Here is a 26,804-nt window from a genome sequence, read left to right on the forward strand (position 1 = left end):
GTTTCATGTGTCTTAAAAGTTTGGTCCGTTTCTGTGGGGATCTCAGCCCTTTAACGTTCCAAGAAACTATTTTCATGTTATTGGGCCGTGCTTAAGATGAGCTAAAGTGCCTAAAAGTCGTGCGGAGTTCGGGGAGCCAGATCCGTCTTTTTCCAATAGCCATGTACAAACATTAACATCGTAACCAAAACCCGGCTTGTAAGCCAGAACCAACAAGGCCGACTGGCCCTTATCTAACAAAACCATAAAATCACCTGCGGCAAGGGTTAGCAGTCCCTTAATACCCACTGGTGTATGTGACTTCACTTTTTTCTGTTATGCCAGAACGCGCCCCTCCCTCCCCCTCCCCCTAGCCTGCCTATATGACTCCTTCCATGAAGAAGTAACACCTGCCCTTGCCCCCTCAGTACCTCTTTGTCGCCTGTGCACACTTTTATACATGCCCTTATCATCCCTTTGACAGCCTAGAGTCCTTTAGGATTGCATCCTCACATATCCCCATGCACCTTGCTTCGCTTCAATGTTTCCCTACCTCCTTTTCCCATATCTCCTACCACAATGTCCCCCAATCTGCCATTGTGACCGATAACACTAATCCCTTGCGTGGGGGAGGCATTGTATCATTCCCGGTCGGTCCCGCCCACAAGGAAAAATCTCAGATCCTAATCTAGCTCCCTCACTAATCTCCTGTAGTGAAAATGCAAGGAAATATCAGAATGCATACATTTCAACCTTGATAACATTGTAACATTATAACAATAGGTCAATTGTTGACCGGTACAGAGTGCCGTATAAGACCACCGAATATCTCCCTCAATAACTTTCAAATTATCTGTAAACTTATCTGTAGCTGGTCGGAATCTGCAATTGGTCTACAGCGTCCACAAAATCATCATCACATCAGCTTAAATAAACTGCTCCAAAAAGGACTTCGTCCGTCAATCAGTAGACGTGGATCGGGTGCGGTCCCGCGTTCGCCTCTGCGGCTTCGGAGAGTCCCCTCCATTTCCGGCTCGACCCCCCCGGGATCTTCCAGGTGTGGGGATCAAAGCCTCTGCCCAGGTTCGCTCCATATCTAGTCGGTTCCTTTTGGCCTCTCTCGACTTGCGACTTGGACTATGTACTGGACTGTGACGCTCCTCCTGGTGCGGTCTGCGCCTACAAAGCTCCTCAAGTGCTTCCTCCGCTTCCTGTGGGGTGGTGAAAACCTTGTTCCGCCCGTTCTCTTGAAACACCCGCAAGATGGCTGGGTACTGCAGGTTAAAACGTATTTTCGCTTGGAACAGCGCGGTGCAGATCTTGCTGAAAGCCCGTCTTCGTTTTGCAACCTCCGCCGAGAAATCCTCAAAAAGAAGCACTTTCATGCCCATTATTTCCAAGGGACGTGATCTGCTGCGGAATGCTTTCATGAGTGCCATCTTGTCATTGTAATCCAGCAGCTTAAAGCGAATGTGTTGCCAGAAAAACATGTTTTTTTTTTAAAAATTAAACATTTAGTGTGTGGGTGGTTAAACATTGTTCAAATTTTTTTTATTTTTTTGCACGAGTCCAGGAAATATTATAAATTATTTCTAATTTATAATACTACCCATTTTTGGTCACTAGATGGAGCTGTTCCCAAAATTGCAGCATTGCAACATTGGGTTAAAAGCCCTCGCTCTAGTGAGCTCTCAGCATCCCCCCCTCCTTTATCCTGGCTAGTGCCGGGATAAACGAGGGGTTTGAACGGTGTAACCTCCTACACTGTGTGTCGCCATTTTTTGAGCTAACTCACAGTGTAGTAGGTTTACATACAGTAGTAAACACACACAAACACGAACATACATTGAAATCTCTTACCTGCTCCTGCCGCCGCGGCTCCCTCCGGCCCGTCCGCTCCGTTTGCTGCCGCTGGTGCAAGTGCAGAAATCCGGAAGCCGCGACCGGAAGTAGTAATATTACTGTCCGGCCGCGACTTCCGGTCCACAGGAAAATGGCGCCGGACGGCGCCAATTTCGAATAGGGCTGTGTGGGAGCGGCGCATGCGCAGTTCCCACACAGACGCCGTACACTGCAGTCAATGGGACGGGAGCCGTTCGCAGTCCCTATGGGACTGTGGCTGCCGTATTCCATATCTGTATGTGTCGTTAATCGACACACACAGAAATGGAACAAAAAATGGCAGCCCCCATAGGGAAGAAAAAGTGTAAAAATAAGAAAAAGTAAAACACAAACACACAAATAAATATAAAAGTTTTTAATAAAGCACTAACATCTTTAACATATAAAAAAATAATTTCTGATGACACTATTCCTTTAAAGATTACTTGTCTGGGACGAAGCGAACTGTGGTCGTCTGTTGCTGGGAGGTTTCTGGGGTCCGGCCCCACTCTGTGCGCCCTCTCCACCCGACATGGACGGGGAAGACCTAAAGCTTCCGGCAATGTCCTCTCACACACTCGTTGCAAATCAGCAGACATCACCGCTTCTTTCAACCCCACCAGTCGCAGGTTGCTCCTCCTGGAGCGGTTCTCCATATCCTCCACCTTGTCCCCCAACTGCGTAGTAACAGACAGCACCCCTCTAAGTTTGGATTGCAGCCGCTCATTTTCTTCCTCCAGCAGCGTCATACGCTGTTCTAACTCATCAGCTCTGATAGTGACTTGAGCCAGCTCCGCATGCACGCGGTTTAGGGAATCTTGCACCGTTTTTTCCAGCGCCTTTTGTAGTTCTGGCGCTATCAGCTTGGCTACTTCACGGGCCAGGGCTACATAATCCATGGCTGCAGGAAGAGCGGACATTACGTGCTCTGTCGGGCTTGAAAGCTGGGACTGATGGTGCTGCAGCTGATCTTCCTGTGTGTATAACAGGGTCGCAGTGGCGGGAAGCGCCGCCATCTTACCTCCCTTTACCACTGCCGCGGCTGATTCCTCCACGGCTGGCTTCTGCGCGCTTCTGAGGAGGTACCTGTCCATACATGGATGTTTCCGTGTGCAGGGCTGGTGACTTCACTGCTGATTATCGTCGCCTTAGCGACTATTGCGAGCTAACAGGCTGGACGGGAGCAGGAGCTCAGTCACTCGCATCCCCAGCGCCGGAACCGGAAGTCGAGGCTGAACTCTTAATGGTTGGTAGGGGATCAAATACTTATTTCTCTGTGCACAATGCAAATAAATATATAGAATTTTGACTATGTGATTTTCAGTTTTTTGTTTTTTTTTTATATAATCTATCTCTCACTGGTAAAATTAAACTAGCCTAAAAATTCTAGACTGTTCATGACTTTGACAGTGGACAAACTTACAAAATCAGCAAGGGATCAAATACTTATTTCCTTCACTGTATACTATAGTAAGGCTCTGTTCACATCTACACTACCGTTCAAAAGTTTAGGGTCACTTAGAAATTTCCTTATTTTTGAAAGAAAAGCACAGTTTTTTTTTTCAATGAAGATAACATTAAATTAATAATTGTGTTTGCTAACTGTGTTAGAAGGCTAATGGATGATTAGAAAACACTTGAAAATCCTTGTGCAATTATGTTAGCACCACTGTAAACAGTTTTGCTGTTTAGAGGAGCTATAAAACTGACCTTCCTTTGAGCTAGTTGAGAATCTGGAGCATTACATTTGTGGGTTCGATTAAACTATCAAAATGGCTAGAAAAAGAGAGCTTTCATGTGAAACTCGACAGTCTATTTTTGTTCTTAGAAATGAAGGCTATTCCATGCGAGAAATTGCCAAGAAACTGAAGATTTTCTACAACGGTGTGTACTACTCCCTTCAGAGGACAGCACACACAGGCTCTAACCAGAGTAGAAAGAGAAGTGGGAGGCCCCGCTGGTCAACTGAGCTACAAGACAAGTACATTAGAGTCTCTAGTTTGAGAAATAGACGCCTCACAGGTCCTCAACTGGCAGCTTCATTAAATAGTACCCGCAAAACGCCAGTGTCAACGTCTACAGTGAAGAGGCGACTCCGGGATGCTGGCCTTCAGGGCAGAGTGGCAAAGAAAAAGCCATATCTGAGACTGGCTAATAAAAGGAAAAGATTAATATGGGCAAAAGCACACAGACATTGGACAGAGCAAGATTGGAAAAAAGTGTTATGGACAGACGAATGAAAGTTTGAGGTGTTTGGATCACACAGAAGAACATTTGTGAGACGCAGAACAACTGAAAAGATACTGGAAGAGTGCCCGACGCCATCTGTCAAGCATGGTGGAGGTCATGTGATGGTCTGGGGTTGCTTTGGTGCTGGTAAAGTGGGAGATTTGTACAAGGTAAAAGGGATTTTGAATAAGGAAGGCTATCACTCCATTTTGCAACGCCATGCCATACCCTGTGGATAGCGCTTGATTGGAGCCAATTTCATCCTACAACAGGACAATGACCCAAAGCACACCTCCAAATGATGCAAGAACTATTTAGGGAAGAAGCTGGCAGCTGGTATTCTATCTGTAATGGAGTGGCCAGCGCAGTCACCAGATCTCAACCTCATAGAGCTGTTGTGGGAGCAGCTTGACCGTATGGTACGCAAGAAGTGCCCATCAAGCCAATCCAACTTGTGGGAGGGGCTTCTGGAAGCATGGGGTGAAATTTCTCCCGATTACCTCAGCAAATTAACAGCTAGAATGCCAAAGGTCTGCAATGCTGGAATTGCTGCAAATGGAGCGTTCCAAGACCAAAGCAAAGATTGAAGGAGGAAATTATTATTTGAAATAAAAATCATTATTTCTAACCTTGTCAATGTCTTGACTATATTTTCTAGTCATTTTGCAACTCATTTGATAAATATAAGTGTGAGTTTTCATGGAAAACACAAAACTTTTGAACGGTAGTGTACGTCCTGGTTTCCATTTATGATAGAAACCAGTAAGCAGGGCCAGATCCTTCATATAACGGATATTACTGGTGCATGACTGACCCCATTGATTTATGATGGGGTCTGTTGGGCTCTGTCATGGTGTCTGTTGCTTTGATGGGAAACACTATTGTTCCCATCAAATCTGACGGGAGTCTCTGAACGGATCCTCAGACGCTGATGTAAACAAGGCCTAAGGCCCAGTTTACACGGAGTCTTTTGACTCAGAACTCCTTTTGTCATCGCATTTTTTGCAGCGTTTTTCGTCTGCGGCCATTGAAGATAATGCAAGAAAGGCGTGCAAAAAACGCCTTGAAAAATGCTCGGAAACTATTTTTTCTGCCTCTCATTGATTTCAATGGGAGGTCAGAGGCCGAAACCATAGCAAGAAACGACATGCTGCTTTTTTGTAACTGCGAGCCGCCCGGGAAACAGAAGCCTCTGCCTCCCATTAAAATCAATGGGGGGAGGCGATTTCCACCTTGTTTTGGAGATGATTCTGATGCTGTTTCTGCGTCAAAATCAGCGTAAAAAAACTGTGTGAAGTTCCTGACCCTAATAATAATCTAATGGAGTAGATATTTATGCACAGAAGTATTGATTACATTGCAGACTGTGCTGACTACTGAATACTTAAGTCTTCCATGTTACTTGGACTTTGTGCTGAACTCTTCCAAGCACTGACAATTTGTCATACACAGTAACAATAACATAGATCGCTAGATGATTCTATTCAATAGACTATATAACATACCTCCCAACTTTTGAATTCGGAAAAGAGGGACATTGTAAGCCACACCCCTAACCACGCCCAATATCTCGCATAAACACATCAAATCACGGCTAGATCCTTCTTCAAATAACAAGCGCACATTCTTACTGCGGATCTCTAGACTGTCTGGATATCACAGATATTATATTTCAGGTTATATGTCTTTGTGTTACTTTTCCTATCTTGGGTATAACATTTGCTCATCACGGCAGCTGCAGGACAAACCAAAAGGCTGAGAACAATGAAAGTCAAGAGAGAGACCCTGTGGTGGATGACTTTTCAATTGACAGGTAGCAGAGTTACATGATGGGGATTTTTTTTCCAGTTGTGTAACTCTGCTACCGGTCAATGGAAAAATCATCCACATGAGCCCCCTTGTAGATCGCTCAATACACAGCCCCCCTGTAGATAGCTCCACACACAGCCCCCCAGTGGATAGCGCCACACACAGCCCCCCCCCCCGGTAGATAGCTCCACACACAGCCCCCTGGTAGATAGCTCCACACACAGCCCCCCTGTAGATAGCTCCACACACAGCCCCCCGGTAGATAGCTCCACACACAGCCCCCCTGTAGATAGCTCCTCACACAGCCCCCCGGTAGATAGCTCCACAAACAGCCCCTCTGTAGATAGCTCCACACACAGCCCCCCTGTAGATAGCGCCACACACAGCCCCCTGTAGATAGCGCCACACACAACCCCCCTGTACATAGTGCCACACAACTCCCCTCCCCACTTGTACATAGTGCCACACTCACCGTCAGAAGAAGGCCAGAGTCTTGCAGCGGCGTTCTCACTGGTGTCGATGCCGGCCCGGGAGTGGACCAGTACAGTCACCTGACCTGTCGGGTGAGGTCAGGTGACTGGACTGGTCCACTCCCAGGTAGGCATCGATGCCAGTCAGAACACTGCCGCAAGACTCCTGCCTTCTTCTGATGCTGATCGCTGCTGCAGTCGTCTGGCATGCAGGGCACCTGTCAGCAGCGATCAGCTGTTTTCATACAGCTGCAGCGCCCAGCGGAACATTTTGCAGACCGCCCGGGGCGGCAGGACAGCGGTGAGAAACCGGGACTGTCCCGCCGGATCCGGGACGGTTGGGAGGTATGTATATAATACCTCAAGTTATAATGTGATAATGTACTTTAATTCGTACACATTTCAGAGTAGTATTACCAGTATGTAAAGCATTACTTAAACAGTTTTTATCTCACATGAAAAGTACATTGTACCTCTGTTACCAGAAGCACATGTTCAGTCTAATCCCTTAGGACAGGAGAAGTTCAGGTCAGGAGGTTGTGCAGCTGCCACAAACAAGCCCATGTCCCAGAATGAAATGCTGCGGAATGCACAGCCCTGCCCGGCAAGTTCGGTAAAATATAAGCCTACACAGAAGCTAAAAAAATAAAGTCTTCTCTTGGTCTTACTGATCATCAGGGGTTAATGTATATTTAATGCATATTTCACTTCAGGGTATCGGGTTCACTCTATTAATACTATTCAGCTCATAAGTGATTTACTATTCCCTACATCTGTCCTTAGGTAAAATGTTTTGCTCAGCACGTTTTTCCAAGACCTAGGAGACTTATCTGGCATGCAGCACAATAAAATGTGACAGGCATGTGGCAGCTTTTCCACATGTATTTTACAGTACACAACCTCATAAAACACAGTTTGGAGAACAGTCAATAAAACAGTTCAAAGGATACAAATATGGAAAACTGCCACGTTGATGTTATCATCTATTTCATAGTATGACCTAATATCAAGGTTGCCAAACGGATTTATTTTTTTCAGGACAACTTATCCAAAAATGATGGACTGCAAAAAATTTTTACGGACAATTTGGAAAACCAGAATGAATCATAAAGATTATAAGTAATATATGTTTATGGCTTAGAATAGTGATATGTACACATTAGTAGCATGTACTGTGACCTCTAAACCAATGATAATTACAATCTCAATAATTGGCACAAACTCATTCAACTTCCAAAAATTCGGGAAAGCATTCATTTTTTTTTTTACATAAACTGGAAAAAAAGACCCTCAATTTTACAGACGGTTGGCAACCCTGCCTAATATATCAGTTTGTTATAGTTTAGACTCTTTGTACAACCCATTGTGGTATATCTGCTAGTCCAGGGTTACAAGTTGACATGTACTATGCAATGGAAAATTCTATATCCCATACAATTGTGCCACATAGACAAAGCCACTAAATGGGTGCAATAGAATGAAGATACAACACAACTCCATCCATGGGATGACCTATTAAATGGAAACCTCTGCAGATAGAACGTGTAACAAGTGCCCTCTAACTAGTTGACATTACGTGTAAAGATCACTAATATGAAATGATGTTGCATGTGACTCTCTTGTATTTCATATGGGAGAAAATAAAAACAATCTAATTCTTTGCCTCTGAGAGGCTTCGTTCACATCTGCGTCAGGGCTCCGTTCATGGGTTCCATCGGAGCTTTCCGTCAGGGGACCCCATGAACGGAACCCTGATGGAAACCAGAGGTTTCAGTTTGCATCGCCGTTGATTTCAATGGTGACGGATCCGGTGCAAATGGTTTCCGTTTGTCACCGTTGTTTAAGGGTTCCGTCGTTTTGACAGAATCAATACCGTACTCGACTGTTCTATTGATTCTGTCAAAACAACGGAACCCTTACACAACGGTGACAAACGGAAACCATTAGGAAAGTTTCCGTCACCATTGAGATAATTTTATTTAGCCTAAAACATATAATATATGCTCATGAAAAACATAAAAACGTTATAATATGTAAAGCGCATGTTCATCTTTGGAGTCTGTGTATATACATTACTTATCCTGTATTATACTGCAGAGTTGCACTCACAATTCTGCTGGTGGAGTCACTGTGTACATCCTGAGTTACATCCTGTATTATACTCCAGAGCTGCACTCACTATTCTGCTGGTTAAGTCACTGTGTACATACATTACTTATCCTGTACTGATCCTGAGTTACATCCTGTATTATACTCCAGAGCTGTACACACTATTCTGCTGGTGCTGTCACTGTGTACATACATTACATTACTTATCCTGTACTGATCCTGAGTTACATCCTGTATTATACTCCAGAGCTGCACTCACTATTCTGCTGGTTAAGTCACTGTGTACATATATGACATTACTTATCTTGTACTGATCATAATTTACCGCCTGTATAATACTCCAGATCTGCAGTTACATTTCTGCTGTTTCTTGTTGCAAGTTATCAGCAAGCTTCACGACAAACTGCCCCCTAATAGCTTAACCGAGCTCATTTAAGATGTGGCGGGGGGGGGGGGGGGCAGTTAGTCTTTCTTACGTCAATTTACTATACAGTCCCTGCTACTGTAAAGACTACACTTCTCAGAAAGGAGTCAGCTGTGTCTCCTAAATGCGAAAGAACATGATTTTGAGCCTATAGATGGGTAGCCTGAAAACTCTTTGTACAACCTGATAACAAAATGTACAAAACTGGCATTGGTTTCAGAATAAGAGGAGAAGCAGGAAGCTTTCCTATATTGTTTTTCTCTCTTTAACCTCTTCCCGCACCTTGACGTAACTGCACGTCAATGTGTGCAGTTGTTCGCGCACCTTGACGTGCAGTTACGTCTGTGCTTTGACAGTTAACCGCCGCGCAGCGCTTCACCGCATTGGCGGTTAACTGTGTTTTTCTACTTTTATTCCTTGTAAAAATTTACAATTTCTACGTTTTTTCAGAACAAAAGTAGATTTTCATCTTCACATACTAATTCAAATAAATTTAGCAAAAAAACTGCGGGTTCAAAATGCTAACTATACCCATAGATAAATTCCTTGAGGGGTATAGTTTCCAAAATGGGGTCACTTTTGGGGGGTCTTTACTGTTTTGGTACCACAAGACCTCTTCAAACCTGACATGGTGCCTAAAATATATTCTAGAAAAAGGAGGCCCCAAAATCCACTAGGTGCTCCTTTGCTTCTGAGGCCGGTGCTTCAGTCCAGTACTGCACTAGGGCCACATGTGGGATATTTCTAAAAACTGCAGAATCTGGGCAATAAATATTGAGTTGCATTTCTTGGGCCTGAAGGCCAAAAGAGGCTCAGTCCTGAAGGGGTTAAGATTTCTGGTTTGTGATCAAAACAAACGCATTAACCCCTTAATGACCAGCCTATTTTAAACCTTAATGACCAAGCAATTTTTTATGTTTTTCCATCGTCGCATTCCAAGAGCTATAACCTTTTTATTTTTGCGTCGACACAGCTGTGTAAGGTCTTGTTTTTTGCGGGACAAGTTGTATTTTTTAATAGCACCATTTTGGGGGACATATTATTTATTCATTAACTTTTATTAACTTTTTTTGGGGGGGAATAGAAAAAAACCTGAAATTTCGCCACTCTTTTTCGCATCTTAAATCTACGCCGTTTACCGTGTGATATAAATAACACAATAACTTTATTCAGCGGGTTGTCACGAGTGCAACGATACCAAATTTGTATAGTTTTTGTATGTTTTACTACTTTTACACAGTAAAAACGCTTTTTTTTTCAAAATTATTTGTTTTTGTGTCTCCATATTTGAAGAGCCGTAACGTTTTTATTTTTTCGCCGATGCGGTTGTATGAGGGCTTTTCTTTTTGCGGGAAGACTTGTGGTTTTTATTGGTACCATTTTGGAGTAGATGCGACTTTTTGATCACTTTTTATTACATTTTTTTAAAGTCAGTATTCACAGAAAACAGCAATTTTTCCATAGTTTTTTAGTATTTTTTTTACGGCGTTCACCGTGCGGGTTAAATAATGTAATAGATTTATAGTCGGGGTCGTTACGGACGCGGCGATACCAAATATGTGTAACTTTTTAACTTTATTTTGTTTTTTTAATAGTAAAGCAGTTTGTAAGGGGAAAAGCTGGGTTTTTCATTTTTTTTCAAATTTTTTTTTAATTAACTTTATTAAACTTTTTTTTCACTTTTTTACTAGTAATTCTGCGATCGCATTTATAATACACTGCAATACTTCTGTATTGCAGTGTATTACTGCCTGGCCGTTTAACACGGACAGGCATCTGCTAGGTCATGCCTGCGGCATGATCTAGCAGGCATTCATTACAGGCAGACCTGGGGGCCTTTATTAGACCCCCGGCTGCCATTAGAGACACAGACACTCGGCGATCGTATCGCCGGGTGTCGGTGGGATGAGAGGGAGCTCCCTCCCTCTCTCCAAAACCACTCAGATGCGGTGCTCGCGATTGAGCACCGCATCTGAGGGGTTAAACGTGTGAGATCGATACTAATATTGATCTCACACGGCAGAGCAGGGACGCCCCCAGCCCTCAGCTGCCTCTAGCAGCCGAGAGCAGGGAGATTTGACAGTTCCCTGCTCTGTTTACTTATTCCGATGCCGCGACGTAAAAAGTCTATGGCATCGGAATAAGGCCCGTTAGTGACCGACGTAGAAACACGATCGGCCGGTCACTAACGGGTTAAAGACTGCACCAACACAGCAGTCTGTGACCATTGCCTTAGGCCCCATGCACACAATCGTAGTTTTCATCCATAATTATGGAAACTGTAATTCCGGATGAAATTGCGGACCCATTCATTTGTATGGGCCACAGACACCTTTCCGTATATTTCCGGATGTGTAGAAATGATCTGCAAAACAAAGAAAATGTCCTATTCTTGTCCGCAATTGCGGCACAGACTCGCCCATAGAAGTTTTTGGGTGCTCCCGCAATTGCGGCACGACTACAGATGTGTATCCATAGCAGTTGGATTAGTATTTGCGGACAGTAAAAACCCTTACGGTCGTGTGCATGAGGCCTTACGCAGTGAGTTATAGCCATAGATGAATATTCATAAAACCTTATAGAGAATCATATGCTGCTTCCATATTCCCCTTCAAAGCTCTTTAAAGGCTTTTCAGATCACAGTCTCTATGACTGAGTTATAAAATTACAGAGCTGTACTAAATCGAGGTATCTCCAATATTTCGCTGACACTGCATGGAATATTATGTAATGTGTTAACAAATCTCCCGCTGAGTTGTAAACACTTTCCAGCAAAACTCCTGCTGGGTGAAATAATTGAGACAGAGAGGTTAAAAGTGTAAAGTTACTTTCAATACAGAGAGACATGCAACATTACCACTGGGATCTATTTTAAGAGATGTCAGCAGGACCGCCATCATGGCAGAACGACTGGTACTCCCATCAGGGCCACGGCCAGTGCCCATATACAATTATTGTAAAACTGATCGTTCCCCACTGGTAGTTAGTTTGGGGAAAGTAACCACCGCTGGGGCCCCTGAGCCTGAGATTGCAGTTCTCTGCAGCCCTTACCCATTCAAGTGAATGGGACTGAGCTGAAATCCCGAGCACAGCCTCTACAGATGTGTACGGCGCTGTGCCTAATAAACTATGAAGAGGCCGCGGTGATCGCCGCTGTTCCTTTGGTCAGTTGATAGTGGGGGCAGGGGCGTAACTAGGAAAGACTGGGCCCCATAGCAAACATTTGACTGGGGCCCCCCCCTCCCCTGGGTGTCACACAACCCCCCTTGTAGATAGTGCCTTTTTTACAGCCCTCCCTGTAGATAACGCCATACAGCCCCCCTGTAGATAACGCCATACAGCCCCCTCTGTAGATAGCGCCATACAGCCTCCTGTAGATAACGCCATACAGCCCCCCTGTAGATAACGCCATACAGCCCCCTCTGTAGAGAACGCCATTCAGCCCCCCCTGTAGATAACGCCATACAGCCCCCTTTGTAGATATCTACAGAGGGGGCTGTATGGCGTTATCTACAAAGGGGGCTGTATGGCGTTATCTACAGGGGGGACTCTGTATGGCGTTCTCTACAGTGGGGGCTGTATGGCGTTATCTACAGGGGGCTGTATGGCGTTCTCTACAGGGGGATGTATGGCGCTATCTACAGGGGGGCTGTATGGCGCTATCTACAGGCGGGCTGTATGGCGTTATCTACAGGGGGGGCTGTAAAAAAGGCACTATCTACAAGGGGGGGTTGTGATGGCGTTATCTACAGTGGGGGCTGTATGGCGTTATCTACAGAGGGGGCTGTATGGCGTTCCCTACAGGGGGGCTGTATGGCGTTATCTACAAAGGGGGCTGTATGGCATTATCTACAGGGGGGCTGTATGGCGTTATCTACAGGGGGGCTGTATGGCGTTATCTACAGGGGGGCTGTATGGCATTATCTACAGGGTGGCTGTATGACGTTATCTACAGAGGGGGCTGTATGGCGTTCCCTACAGGGGGGCTGTATGACGTTATCTACAAAGGGGGCTGTATGGCGTTCCCTACAGGGGGGCTGTATGGCGTTATCTACAAAGGGGGCTGTATGGCATTATCTACAGGGGGGCTGTATGGCGTTATCTACAGGGGGGCTGTATGGCATTATCTACAGGGTGGCTGTATGACGTTATCTACAGAGGGGGCTGTATGGCGCTAACGCTCAATAAAAATGAAAGGAACGCTGGTCACGCATGCGCACAAGCGGGACCGCCGCTCCATTCATTTCTCCGGAGCTGCCGACACAGACCCCGGAAGTCCGAGGTTTGTGATGGAGAACTTCAGGGGACTTTCAGTCCCCCGTTCTCCTTATCGCTGCCAGCGATCACACATGTATCCCCTATCCTGTGGATATCCTGTGGATAGGGGATACATGTCTTTTGTTTAATGGCAGAGCGGGGAGATACCTCCCTGCTCTGCTGTAGTGTTCAGTGGCGTCGCGCTGTAGCAGCCATAGCAGCTGCTAGCGGAGCCTCTGAGTGGGGGTTCTGGGAGTCTGACCCCCACCGATTTATAATTTATGACCTATCCTAAGGATATGATATGAAAGTCCTGGAAAACTTATTTAATTTAGGGGTCTGAATTAATTTGGGGGTGTGAATTTAGTGGTCTAGTTAGGGGTCTGTTTTCTGTGCCTGAATTAATTTAGGAGTCTGATCGGGGATCTGAATTAAGAATCTGGTCAGGGGTGTGAATTATTTTTGGCCTCTGGTTTGGTGTCTATGGAAGTGACATGGGTTCCACGTTTGATGGGGAGGACGGAGGCTTCATCCAGGTGTATCATGATGATGGTAGATCGTATAGCCTGCAGGAGCCAGAAACAGCAGCCAGAACTGCATCTTGGTGAGTGACTGTGCAGTACAGGCAGCAGCTTCAGACAATGATTTTGATTTTTTTTTTTATATTGCCCCCTTTCTTATGCGTCTGGCTCCATGATAGTATGTTTACATTAACCATGGCGGTCCCCAGCTGTAAGTCACTGGTCTTATATATGTGATTAAGAGAGTAAGAGGAAACCACATTGTGCACTGTATGCTGCCGGCTGCATGATTTGATGCTCGGGGAGTGGGTAGTCATTTTTCTGATGCTAATGAACAAGCTGATCTATTAGAGGGGGCTTTTATGGTAAGGCCAGAGTCCTCACTATATTTACTGGGCAACTGCAGCTGTTCTGCAAAGGAGGGGTGGGTGGGGAAACCATTCAGTCTGGGGGGTGAAGCTGTTCTGCAAGGGAAGGGGAAAGGGGAAGTTGTGCTGCAAGCGAGGGGAGAATGTAGGAGATGAAGGAGCTATGCTTTAGGAGAAGGAATAGGGGGGGGGGGGCTATGTTACAAGCGAGATTCTACTTGCATATACCTGTTATTAGCCCTTTTTTGTCTTAGAATTTTTTTTAGTACGTGTTCCTCAAGAAAATATTTTTTTCCCCAATGCTAAAAACGTTGAGAATCACTGTATTAGGAATTGCCATTTGAGCAATTATCAAATAAAGACAATAACAGCATTTGTATGGAGGGCGCTCTATAAGGGTGTGTTCACATTAGCGTTCGTTTCCGCTGAGGGGTTCCGTCTGAGGTTTCCATCGGGTTAACCCCTCAGCGGAAAGGCAAACGGAAACCTCAGCTTCAGTTACCTCACCATTGAACTCAATGGTGACGGAAACCTAGCTAACGGTTTCCATCTGTCACCGTTGTGACAGGGTTCCGTTGTTTTGATGGAATAGCGCAGTCTACTGCGCTCTTTATTCTGTCTGAAACAATGGAACCCTGTCATAACGGTGACAGATGGAAACCATTAGCTAGGTTTCCGTCACCATTGAGTTCAATGGTGAGGAAACGGAAGCTGAGGTTTCCGTTTGCCTTTCCGCTGAGGGGTTAACCCGACGGAACCCCTCAACGGAAGGGCAACGGTGATGTGAATGTAAGTATTTCTCCTAATAAAGTTGTTTGCTACATACAAATATCATGAAGATTTATGGCAGGAGACTGTAGCCATACAATATTGTAGATCTTCGTAAACACATGCGTCCCTTAACGTGGACACAGACGTAATGGTTTTTGTAATGTTTATCTCTATGGCACTAAAACAATCAATCAGGCCTCCTGCCCCTTGCACACGGCTGTTGCATGTGTACGGTCCGTGATTACGGCACAGACGGGCCGCGGACAGTCACCCACATTATAAAGAATAGGAGCATGGTCCGTAAAGGCAAAAAATAGGACATCTCCTATTTTTTGAGGGTCATTTCTACGGCCCGGACACTTACCCGTAAATATACAGGAATTTGTCCGTGGCCCATAAAAATTAATGGATCAGTTTTTTTATCCGCAATTATGGATACGTAATTGCGGATGAAAATTACGGTCGTGTGTTTGAGGCCTCACAATTACTCAAAATCCGTTATGTTTACGTCAAAGAGCAGTTTTGATGCATAGATCTGTTTTTTATTTTTTTTACCCAGAGTCAGAATTGGATGCAAAAAAGAAGTATAAGCCCCATGGACACGGCCATGCCCGTAATCACGGCCCGCAATTGTGAGCACAGGCGGCCGCCCGCATTTTTGTGCCGTGCTCCCATACAAAGTATGAGAGCACGGCCCATAAAATGCAAAAGAACTGACATATTTTCTGAACATTTCTACGGCACGGACACCTATCCGTAGCAATACGGAGAGGTGTCCGCGACCAATAGAACAGAATGAGTCCGTAATTGCGGACCGTTTTACGGCCCGCAATTACGGACACATTTTACGGTTGTGTGCATGGGGCCTAAGTCCCTTTAGTACATTCTCAGTTCGAGGCGGCTGCATGCGGATAAAGCCATGTGGGCGTGGTTTGGTCCGCATGCGGCCGCCACAAAGTGAAAACACACTCTTAATTTAGGTTACCACTGCATATGTTTGAGGTATAAAAATACAAGGCTGATTTCAACAGAAAACAGATTTTGGCTATGTTCACACGGAGTATTTTGGGGGAGGAATATCTGCCTCAAAGTTCCAAACGGAATTTTGAGGCAGATATTCCTCCCCCAAAATACTCCGTGTGAACAGCAATTATCGCGCCATTTTTCGCCCGCGGCCATTGAGCGCCGCGGGCATAAAACAGCGAGATATACACTTTCTCCTGCCTCCCATTGAAGTCAATGGGAGGTCGGAGGCGGAAGCGCCCGAAGATAGGGCATGTCGCTTCTTTTTCCCGCGAGGCAGTTTTACTGCTCGCGGGAAAAAGACGCCGACGCCTCCCATTGAAATCAATGGGAGGCGTTCTCGGGCCGTTTCTGCCGAGTTTTGCGACGCGGTTTCCGCGTCAAAAAACTCGGCAAAAGACCCCGTGTGAACATAGCCTTTGACTGCAGGTGTTTTTAGATTTTCAAAGCACGTTTTGATTTTTGCAACTGTTTTTAAAGCATATTTTAAGGTGTATTTTCAAAGCGTTTTTCTGTAGTGTTAATGGGAAATGGAAAACGACAGCTTGTAAAACACTTCAACAAGTAACATGTCACTTATTTTTTATGAATGATATTTTTACGAGGCTTTTTTAAATTCAGCAGCGTAAAAATACGCCTAATATCAACTACACTGTGTATTTCACATTGAAATCACTGAGAAGCTGTTTGTAGGCGTATTTCAAGTGTATTTCGGAGCGTGATACGAACATTTTATTCTCGGAAATATGGCTGAAAATAAGCCGTGTGAATGTGACCTTGATTTTGCCTCTTTGCATTCCGGCATTCTGACATTTCTTGGTACCTATGCATTCTATGAAATATATATTTTTAAGCTATATACTGAGCATCATAGATGACGTTAGAAATTCATTGTGCAGGTTGTTACTATTGTGAGGACACCAAATATGTGTATAATACTTTGTCTTGGGACTTAAAATTTTTTTTTTTATTTTACACTTTTTTTAAATCTCATTGGGGGATTTTTTATTTCTTAACTTTAATGTACTGGCATTTATCTATATACCAGTGCATTAGTGCTAGTATTACACAGGTAGTTGTTAGGACACAACTAACTATGTCCTAACAACAAAAAATATGGTCGGATAGCCCTAAGGGGCCTTCAGTGGACCCTAAGTAATCTGCCCATACAGGGTATCGGCCCAGATTATGTCACAGGACTTTCCAGTGACGCAAACAAAGGTGGTCCCTTTATATGACCAGAACACAAACACGTCTCTGATATGTTTATGGTGGTTGTAGTAAGAAGGGAGAGGGAATTCAGATGTGATTTGCACTAATAACAAAAAAATAATGTACACATGCAATCCCATCAAAATATGTCACTTGTGATATTGCACAATGTGTAATACAATATATAATGTGTGTGTTACTTTAGATATTTTGTTATACCATGCCTGATGAAGAGACCTAAGTAGTCACAAAAGCTTGGTGTTTGACATAACTTTTATTTTTGTTAGCCATTAAAGGGTATAATTTCTGCAAGACTACTATTATGTTTCTTTTGCTGAAAGCAGTGAAACTCCTGTATCTACGTAACCCATAAGTCCTTTACCTTCAGCTGTAGCTCTCTGTATCTCTTTGACATTCGGATCAATAATGTTTCATCATTCATCATTGCTGGTTTCTCCTTGTAGTATTGCACCATCGCCTCGGCAGCCTCAGTGTATGCCATCTCTAGAAATGCCTGTACATGTAACCAGAAAGAAGTGCGTTTCCATTAGACAGAATCCTATTGATCTAAATATGATAGAGCTGCAACTACTCACAATACTGTATATGTAACTTTTCCAGATATTATGATAATATTGCATGTTGAGGTCTTTCCTAGCAAATGTGTATCAGTTCTATTACTGATATAACAACGTTATTAAAGGGGTATTACCAAGTAATAATGTTATGGCACATCACTATGGTAGGCCATAACATTATGATTGGTAGGGATCGGACCTCTGGGACCCCCGTTGATTCCAGTAAATAGAGCTGTGTTGCAGCTCCCTGCATAGCGGGTGGACAGGAGCACCGCTATGCATGGAAAAACTTAATTCTGGGGATCGATGGAACTAGTCCTTGGTGTTGGACCTCCACGTATTCTAAAGTAATGGCATATTCTACTGAAATACCAAAACTTCTGATTGTGGGAAAACTTCGTCCACCACCTGACAAGCACCAACTCATAAAATGACATCACTATTAACATAATCCATATCCATTTGTATAGTAAGAAATGTACATTCTAAAATTACCTGATTTGTTGATTTCATCAAAATGTAGTTGGTGACCTTCCCAAATGGTAAACCAAGGTTAACAACGTCACTCTCATTGCAGCTTCCTTCAGGGAGATTGCAAATGTGAACCACCCGGCCAATTGAAGATTTCCTCTGTGTAAACTAAGAAAACACAGTAGCAGCATTACTATCATATTATTGCTATCACTAGCAGGGGGCAGGCTTATTGGGATGGCCTGTTGCAGTTTTCTCTGACTCTTTATTTCATCGGTCTATTATGCTGTTCAACCAAGATTCTGCATAATCATCAACAAGGGCAGGTCTTGTCACGAGCTGCTCACGACGGCTGCATGTTACAATATTAGGTCGTCCAGGCCGAACCGGGAGATGAGATGGCACAAATTAGGGTAAAACCTCTTTGAGACATCCATTCCAAATAGCAGTAAAAAATGGCATTCTAGAGGGGGGTGGTCCTATCAAGTAGAGAGCCTATATCTGATCTGCATCGGTCTGTAGAGGGCTAGCTATGTTTTGTTACGGTGAACATATATTTATATGAGCTTTGTAGAGGATTTCATGATGAAAATATCCATCCACTCACAGAATATGTACTACATTACATAATATTTTCCTCCTAAACTTTTTATTATAATTTCCAGAGAGAAAAATCAGTTTTGCTTGTACTCTTGTACACTTGTAGTTGGCGGCCACTTAGAAGCCTAAGAAATAATGCTGGATGGCTGACAGAATATTGCTTAGCTCTCCCATTACAATTTTCTTAGAGTGGATGGAGAGCTTAGCACTGGCAGAATGAGAGGAGAGACGGGAACAACACATACACTTGTCTCTAGAGAGGGGATTTAAGTGATCTCTCCCAGCTTGAGATTTGTTTTTGGTGATGTGGCACAGACTTTATTATAAAAGTCATGGTGTAAAAGCCACGGTCCGGTATCGCTAATCATTATATCACTGTGTGGTAGCCATCCAAGCTATATTGTCAGTTGTATGTGTTGTAATGGCATTTGTTCCATATTTTCCTTTTTTTTTCAGACTTTCATTTCAGAATAGCAATAAATAAAAAATGGCTCTATTCACACGACATGGTCCGAGTGTCGGCCGTTTTGAACCATTTTTCTCCGCCCCTTTGCATCGGTTCCGATTCCGTTCAGGGGCCGTGTTGCCGTTTTTAACGTCGTTTTTGACCCGTTTTGCAACCATTTTTTTCCCTGTCCGTTTTAAAATCTGATGAATTTCATTTGTAAATTTTTTGCCACACACTTTCCTCTGTAGATAATGCCACACACTGCCCTCTGTAGATACTGCCACAGCCTTCCTGTAGGTAGTACCACACAGCCCCCTGTAGGTATTGCCACACAGCCCTCTGTAGATAGTGGCACACAGCCCCTTGTAATGCCACACAGCCCCCTGTAGGTAATGCCACACAGCCCCCTGTAGGTAATGCCACACAGCCCCCTGTAGGTAATGCCACACAGCCTCCCGTAGTTAATGCCACACAGCCCCCCATAGTTAATGCCACATAGCCCCCCATAGGTAATGCCACACAGGCCCCTGTAGGTAGTTCTACACAGCACACCCCCCCCCCCCCCCATAGATGGCAATCCCCCTACATGTCTGTAGAAAGCGCCACCGTTCCAGGAGAAGTCCCTGACTTCAATGTCCATATATGGACAAATTGAAGACAGGCACTTCTGAAGCGGAATCCCCGGCCACAGCGTTGCCGAAGCTGTGGCCGGGGATTGGGGATTCCGCTCCTACAGGGAGCAAAAAATACCCTCCGCCTCCTCACATGCACTTCGCACTGTGAGGAGGAAAAGGAGAGAGAGCGAGCGACGGAAGTCACGGCCATCACTCGGGACACATTCCAGTGATGGCCATGTATTACCCTGCCCCATAGATTTCTATGGGAGAACGGCTGAAAATAGGGCATGTCCCATTTTTTGACGAGCGGGTTTCCCGGGCTGTCAAAAAATCGGTCGTGTGAATAGCCCCATTAAGGGTCTATTTTTCCTACTGTGGCCGTTGGATGGCCGTTTTATGAACGGCCGTCACACGGCCGGGAAACCCTGTCGTGTGAATAAGGTCTAATACTCATTCAGAGACATGTTTTCGTTATACAGTCTTTGTCAATCTTTCAAAGAACTTCTAAGATTTGTGCCACCACAACAGCAGGCCTAATCTATACATTACACACATTGCAATGAAAAAGTAGAAGGTTTTCTTATAGCAACCAATCAGCTACCAAGTCTCATTTTTAAGAGGCTTTTTTTTTTTTTAATGGAAGCTGCAATCTGATTGGTTGCCATGGGAAACTGTTCCACTTTTCCATTGCACCAGTTTTAATAAATCTCTCCCATTTATACATAAATTGTTACAATGTTGTTTTCTTTAGTAAACTCCTTTTAATATGCCCTATTAGTGCATTAGGACTCAATGTTTATTAGTCAGTGTCATTAGGTGTATCAAGGCTGAATGAGAGCGATGAGCAGTGAGCATTTAAAGTACAGTTCCTAACTAATCACGGGGGGCTCCCATTTGGGGTAAACTCTATTATCAGCTTGTTTCTGAGGGACCAAAATATAAAATTGGTCCGAGACCGATAACACCCTTTTATTGCCATATGCCAAATAACTGGGAGCAAATAACAAATTCAACATGTAGAATTAGCGGATGTCAGTTGTTATAGAATTATGAAGATTGTTTATGGAGTATTATTTTTTTCTAATCTTTGAGTCCAATATTTTATGTATAAAAAAAAAATCCTCTGCAGAAATAAAACAAAAGACAACGGAAGATGCGTCAGGACAGTATTCGGCGTGCTCCGTGCACTCACGTACATGTCTAATTTCATGGCTAGACTTTTCTAGAAACCTGACCACTTTGTTTATGATTAAAACCACAGCCAAGTAGATCTGCTATGTCTCCCAGTTCTACGCCACATGCTGTATTTTCTACACAAGTCATTTCCACCTTGTGATCAATGTTGTGTTAAATAAAGTTTTGACCAAGCATCCATAATGATCCTTCCTGCGTCTCTTCTCTAGTGCAGGAAGGTTCTGTGCAACACAGTTTCAAAGAAACCATGGCGCACAACAGTTATCGAGGTATTTTCCCCTCCTTTTTGGTGCATTTTACTCCAAAATTGCATCTTACATGATGTGTAACATATTTACATTTTAATTTTATAAACTATTTGTGTCACAATTTAGAGCCACCTGTGCCATGCACATCAGTTAGTAAAAATATAATGAATAGTAAATGTGGCTTAAATGAAAAAGTTGCATCTCTACTCCACACAGACTAGAAAAAGTGCCGTCATTTTAGCCAGTGGGATGTTGTGACAGATTTATCAGTGAAGCCGCATACAGTTTAAGTTTTGATAAATTGGGTCCATGAGTTTAAGGCCTTATTCAGACCAAATTAAATTACGTCCCTGTGCTGTCCGTTAAAATAACTGACAGGACACGGACCCATGCTAATCAATGGGGCTATTCATACATGCGTGATTTTTCACGCAGCGTGTGTCCGTTCTATGATACTCACTGCATGTCTTATTTTGGTCGGCTTTTGCGGACCCCATGTCACCCATTGAAGTCAATGGGTGTATGAAAAGCACGACATTGTTGTCCTGTCTATGTTTTTCACGCACCAGTTGGTAAAGAAATTATAAGAAAAAAAAACAGGAACGATGCCACATGGAAAGTTCCCACGCATTGTAAACACTGCAGAATTTCCACAACTGAATTTTGTGTGCAAATTCCGCAGCATTTACAGTAGCAGCAAAGTGGATGAGATCTAGAAAACCTCAGCGTAATCGTTAATAAATTGACCTGCGGTGCGGAATTTAATTCCACAGCACGTCAATTTATTCTGCGTTTTCGGTTGCGGATTTTCCCCATTGAATTGAATGGGGATACAAAACCCGCAACAGAAAGCCAAGTGTTGCAACTTTTGTGGCGGAATCACAGCAATTCCGCTGAAAATAAATAAATAACAAATCTGGAAAATAAAAATAAATCATACTTATCCAGAACTCTCTCCTTCCTGCAGTTTGGCCTCTTGGGATGAAGTTTCGTCCCATGTGACCGCTGCAGCCAATCACAGGCAGCAGCGTCACATGGCCTGCAACATCATATTGGGAGGCCGGACTACGTGCAGAAAAGAGGGCGGGGGTAAGTATGAAAGTTTTGTTGTCTTCAAGCGCTGCTTCCTGCAGCGGAAATTCCGTTCGAAAAACTGTGGCATCTCGGACGGAAGGTGCTGCTGGTTCTAGGTCGGATACGCTGCGCAGTTTTTCAGCTAATCTGACCCGTGGGAACCTGGACTAAATCAATCAGTAGTGCTGCAAAAAGTCTGTGTGTAGTCCAGGCCTTATAGCAAAAGACTAACATGGTCACATAGTAAAGTCTATACAGTTCAGTCTATTCTCCTGCAATGTTGATCCAGTGGAAGGTAAAAACCCCATGAGGCGGAAGCCAATTTTATTCAATTTAGAATAAATCCCTGAATCAACGACCCATCTCCAGTAATCTAGTAACCATAACTTGTAATATTATTACTCTTCATGCACACATTCTTCTCCGTTTTCACATCCGTTTAAACGGATCCGTGTGGTTTCCGTTGTCACTCCGCATCCGTTCCGTTTTAAACGGACTTTGTGCTTCCGTTTGCCTTCCGTTTTAAATGGTCCGTTAAAATCCATCTTGTGTGTTGAATGCTGGGAACTTTGGCACGCTCTGATGACTTGCGTGTGCCGTTCGTTGTTTTGACGGACCCATAGGCTTCAATGGGTGAGACATAACAACGGACAAAAGTAGGACATGGTCTACTTTTGACAGAACGGATGCACGGAGCCGTTAAATCAATGGAAGTGTTCATTGCCCCATAGAAATGAATGTGTGAGTGTGCTATCCGTTAAAAAACGTATAGCACCCTGAAGAAGATAATTGAAGTGGGCATGAGGCAAAAAAGGCATACTAGCCAGACTAGCACTAGTCCATTGTGAAATTACTAGAGAACAGTGCTGAACATGGAATAGAAGGAGATCACGTTCCCACTATTATTAATCGCCTTGGTCGGAAGAATCAATCTCAGCATCTTTTCATGCTATCTGTAAAAACAGGTCTCCTGAGAAACAGCCCGTCTTATGATTGCCTTTTGAGTGGCACTTAGTCAAGGTTCATGTCATTGAGCTCCTCTATTGTAACTTCCTTGATGTCAACGAAACTAGTATAGAAAATGTGAGTAGATTCCAAAATATCTGACTGGTCCAGTGGTAGTGTGAGCGAGATGTGGGAATATTCCGGTCACCTTACTGCACTCCTTAGCGCTGACAGGTATCCTGACATCTGTGCAAACATTCAGGACCCCCCCCCCCCCCCCCCCGGCTGAACTTCAAATGGTCTTAGCACCAGGCTTAGAGGAAAGTAGAAGGCTTGCCACTGTCTTGGCTGGAATAGTAATGTCTATGTTTCCTTAAAGTCATGATCTGTACTACTGTTCATCTCTCGCTTCCTGAAATACTTTGTGATCGTACATGAGGTTCATTCTAGGTTATATTTATCTATTCTCTTTATATTTCTCATCTATGTATATATTTATCTTCTCTATGCCATAACTGTGCTGACAGATACAATAACCATTACTTATTAAGGAGGGGTTAAGCAAACTTTAAAGAGGCCTGTAAATTTGCAGTATATTGTCTCTTTATATTTGATCGCAAAGAGACCACCATGGAGACCACTACTTACACCCAGCCCATGTGCACTGCTACAGGGACATGCCTTTGTAAATTTAGGCCTAGTTCACATTGCGTTTTTACCTTCCATCTTATGTATACCTCCGTCGGGAGCGATCTGGCTGGGGACTCCAGACACCACCCACCCTTTATCACCTGCTACTGAGTCCCCAGCTGCTATCTCTGCTTGGGGAAGCTACGTCACTGGAGGTAACTGGGCAGTTACGTCACCTGGGCTATACTAGGGAAGATCTCCGGGCAGAGATAGTAGCTGGGGACTTTGGCTGTAAAGGTCTTGTGGTCTCGGGGGATGGGGCTGCCATCAGGAAGCTCCAGCGATAACTGTATTCCTGATGTATACGCTAAACGTAGGGCCAAAACACGATGTAAACTAGGCCTAACACAAACCCAGTCTGCAGCCGCAATCCCAAGATCAGCTTCAACAAGCAATATATTGCAAACTAAATATGCAGACCGTATAGTGCTCAGTAAAACAGACATATGTTGTAAAACAAATATATTATTTATATTTATTAACCTTCTTTAGGACAATCGATTGCTACCAGACCGGTTGCATCGCTATTAGTCACACTGGTCGCAGTTGCGACTGGGCCCTGAAGCCAGGGGGCCCCTCCCGAGCATAAAGCAGCAGCTCCGTGCAGGAGAAAAAGCCCATCCACCAGTCAGGTCCTTATGCAGAGCTGGTTGGACACTGCATGCTGGTGAGCGCTCCCCCCACAACTCCATTCTTTTGCATTTCTCTCCTGACTCTTTTGTATGATATGTTGACGTTTTTTGCAAACTAGATGTGCTGCAATTATCAAAACTGCGGCACAATACAGTACAAAACATGAAAAAATCTGTTAGGCTATATTTATACAGTGTGGTTAAATCACAACTTTTGCCATTTGTGCGGATTTGTCTCAAATTTTCGGTTGGATTGCGCACCTAAACTTCACTACAGTTTATAATGCAATACATGAGAATGGGGTCTTCTAAACCCCATGCACATGTAGCAGAAAAAAACCTGCATGGAATTTAGGGCATGCTGCTTATTTTCAAGTCTGCAGCATGCCTATTATGTTGCAGAATTGCCGTGCATTTCACCCTTTACAACTCAATCTGCTGCAACTCCCGAGCAAAATCTGCTCTTTTTCTGAATTTACCTTAAGGCCCTGTGGATTCCGCTCCTAAATCTGCATTAAATGCGCTGTCAATCTGCATTCCATGCATGTGAATAGGGTTTCTGCAACTGCATTTAAATGCTACGAAAAATGTATGCACGTATTCTTATACAAGATGTTTTTTGTCAAAGGTGGTGGGAGCGGGAGGAGGTCCAGGGCTGAATTTCTGAACTAGAGCCAATGAGTCTTTAGCTGCGCCTCTGTACTGGACTAATTAGATGAACGTGAGTCTTCACCCTCTTCAATACATTTTCCAATACCATCCAAATTCCAGATATAAAAACACAAATAACGAGTAGAGGAAATTCAGAAATAGAAGCAGCGGAATATAAATATGTTTTACGGTACAGTTAATTACAAGCAATGAAGCTTCAGGTCTATGAGCATTCTTTACACACACATTATACAGGTCTGGCCTGCCACAGTTGTGCAAGTTACTTTGGAGGGACATCTGTTCTCCTGGACAAACCATCACACATACCATGGCTACAACATGAGAGCACACTATAGTAAATAATCCCAAATTTGTAAAACACGTGTTGAAGTCACACAGGAGTACGGAGAACATTCACCGCCCAGACAGATAATATATCAGACTAATTACTCTACCTTCACACCAATGGGTGGTCCAGAGAAGGGAGCTCCAGAAGGGAGAAATGAGGCAGCTGGTGCAGGGGAAGGGTAGAGCTGATCAATATCTGATACAAAGCCTGGGAAATGAAGATTAGAGTTATTAATACCATATAAAAGTGGTGCATATGTCATACACTTGCCATCTGTTTTTCTTTTTGCTAAATTGGACCAAACTTGGAAGTAAAGCTATATTTTATTCCTCTATACCCTGTTTAATGCCATTGCAGTGTGGGCAGCAAATGTGTCTTATTAAGTGGTAATGTAACCCATATCAATCTAAGTAGGTCTACAATTCTGTGATATTTAATCTCATAATATATGATTTTAGGGGTAAGAACGCTGCTTTTCTCATACAGAACTCAAAATCCCCTGCTACATATCCACAGCCATAGAGTTATACATTTTAATGCCGGCTGCCTGCACATGCCACTAGGGGAGCGCACTGAAGATAGGCTATCTTTAAAACAGGGCTATATAAACCTGTCACCAGCATTTCACCTATTGAACTCTCCTCACCCCTCGCTGGCCGCCTCTGTCAGTAGTTCATTGCCATTATCCCCTCTCCTAAACTCCTCCTCCAACCGTAAATAACGGTCTGCAAACATTTTGCGCCTTTTATGGTAATAATCCTTCAGTCTCATTCGTTTCTCTTCTTATGCCCGCCCACCACCGAAAACTGGTCTGCTCTGAATGCCAAAATCTCATCTGAGATAGTGCTCAGGCGCCTGTCATGTATGGTCCTATACCCTTCCCTGCTTCGTCCGGGCTTCAAATCTAGTCACTGCGTTTTCCCTGTTTTTGTGTTCCGTTGTGCGCACGCACCAGTACAGGACATTGATGTGCAAGCGAGTGATTTTGTGTGTGCTGGGGGAGACGAGAAACTGTCAATCAAAAGTAAGGAGGCGGGGTTAACTCGGAAAGGCTTGAGGAATGAAGATATGACTCTTTTTCAAAACTAAGATGTGACTCTTTTATTCTCATTAGCATACGGTACGGGAACAGAAAAAAATGGAATGCTAAAGGTACAAGATAACTATAGGTTACATAAAAATAATTTTTTTACCCACTTCCACCAGGTATTGCTGGTTTAATAGGTGAAATGCTGGTGACAGGTTCCCTTTAAG

At 43.9% G+C, this 26,804-nt stretch overlaps 1 protein-coding gene and 1 long non-coding RNA gene across 3 annotated transcripts in view; one reads left to right on the forward strand and one right to left on the reverse strand.

Moving 5' to 3' along the window:
- Positions 1–26,804, forward strand: part of LOC142663956 (uncharacterized) — a 197,147-nt gene that overhangs the window by 73,114 nt on the left and 97,229 nt on the right. The gene's annotated exons all lie outside the window — the stretch shown is intronic.
- The window catches only part of RBM20 (RNA binding motif protein 20), a 242,329-nt gene that overhangs the window by 46,146 nt on the left and 169,379 nt on the right, over positions 1–26,804 (reverse strand). Inside the window, exons 5-7 of the mRNA XM_075842809.1 lie at positions 25,657–25,757; positions 18,127–18,270; positions 17,436–17,567 (exon numbers count right to left, since the gene is read on the reverse strand). Of these exons, the coding sequence (XP_075698924.1) occupies positions 17,436–17,567; positions 18,127–18,270; positions 25,657–25,757 (377 nt within the window). The remainder of the gene's footprint in view (positions 1–17,435; positions 17,568–18,126; positions 18,271–25,656; positions 25,758–26,804) is intronic.

The sequence above is a fragment of the Rhinoderma darwinii genome, chromosome 11, assembly GCF_050947455.1.
Source record: "Rhinoderma darwinii isolate aRhiDar2 chromosome 11, aRhiDar2.hap1, whole genome shotgun sequence".
NCBI classification, from domain to species: Eukaryota; Metazoa; Chordata; class Amphibia; order Anura; family Rhinodermatidae; genus Rhinoderma; species Rhinoderma darwinii.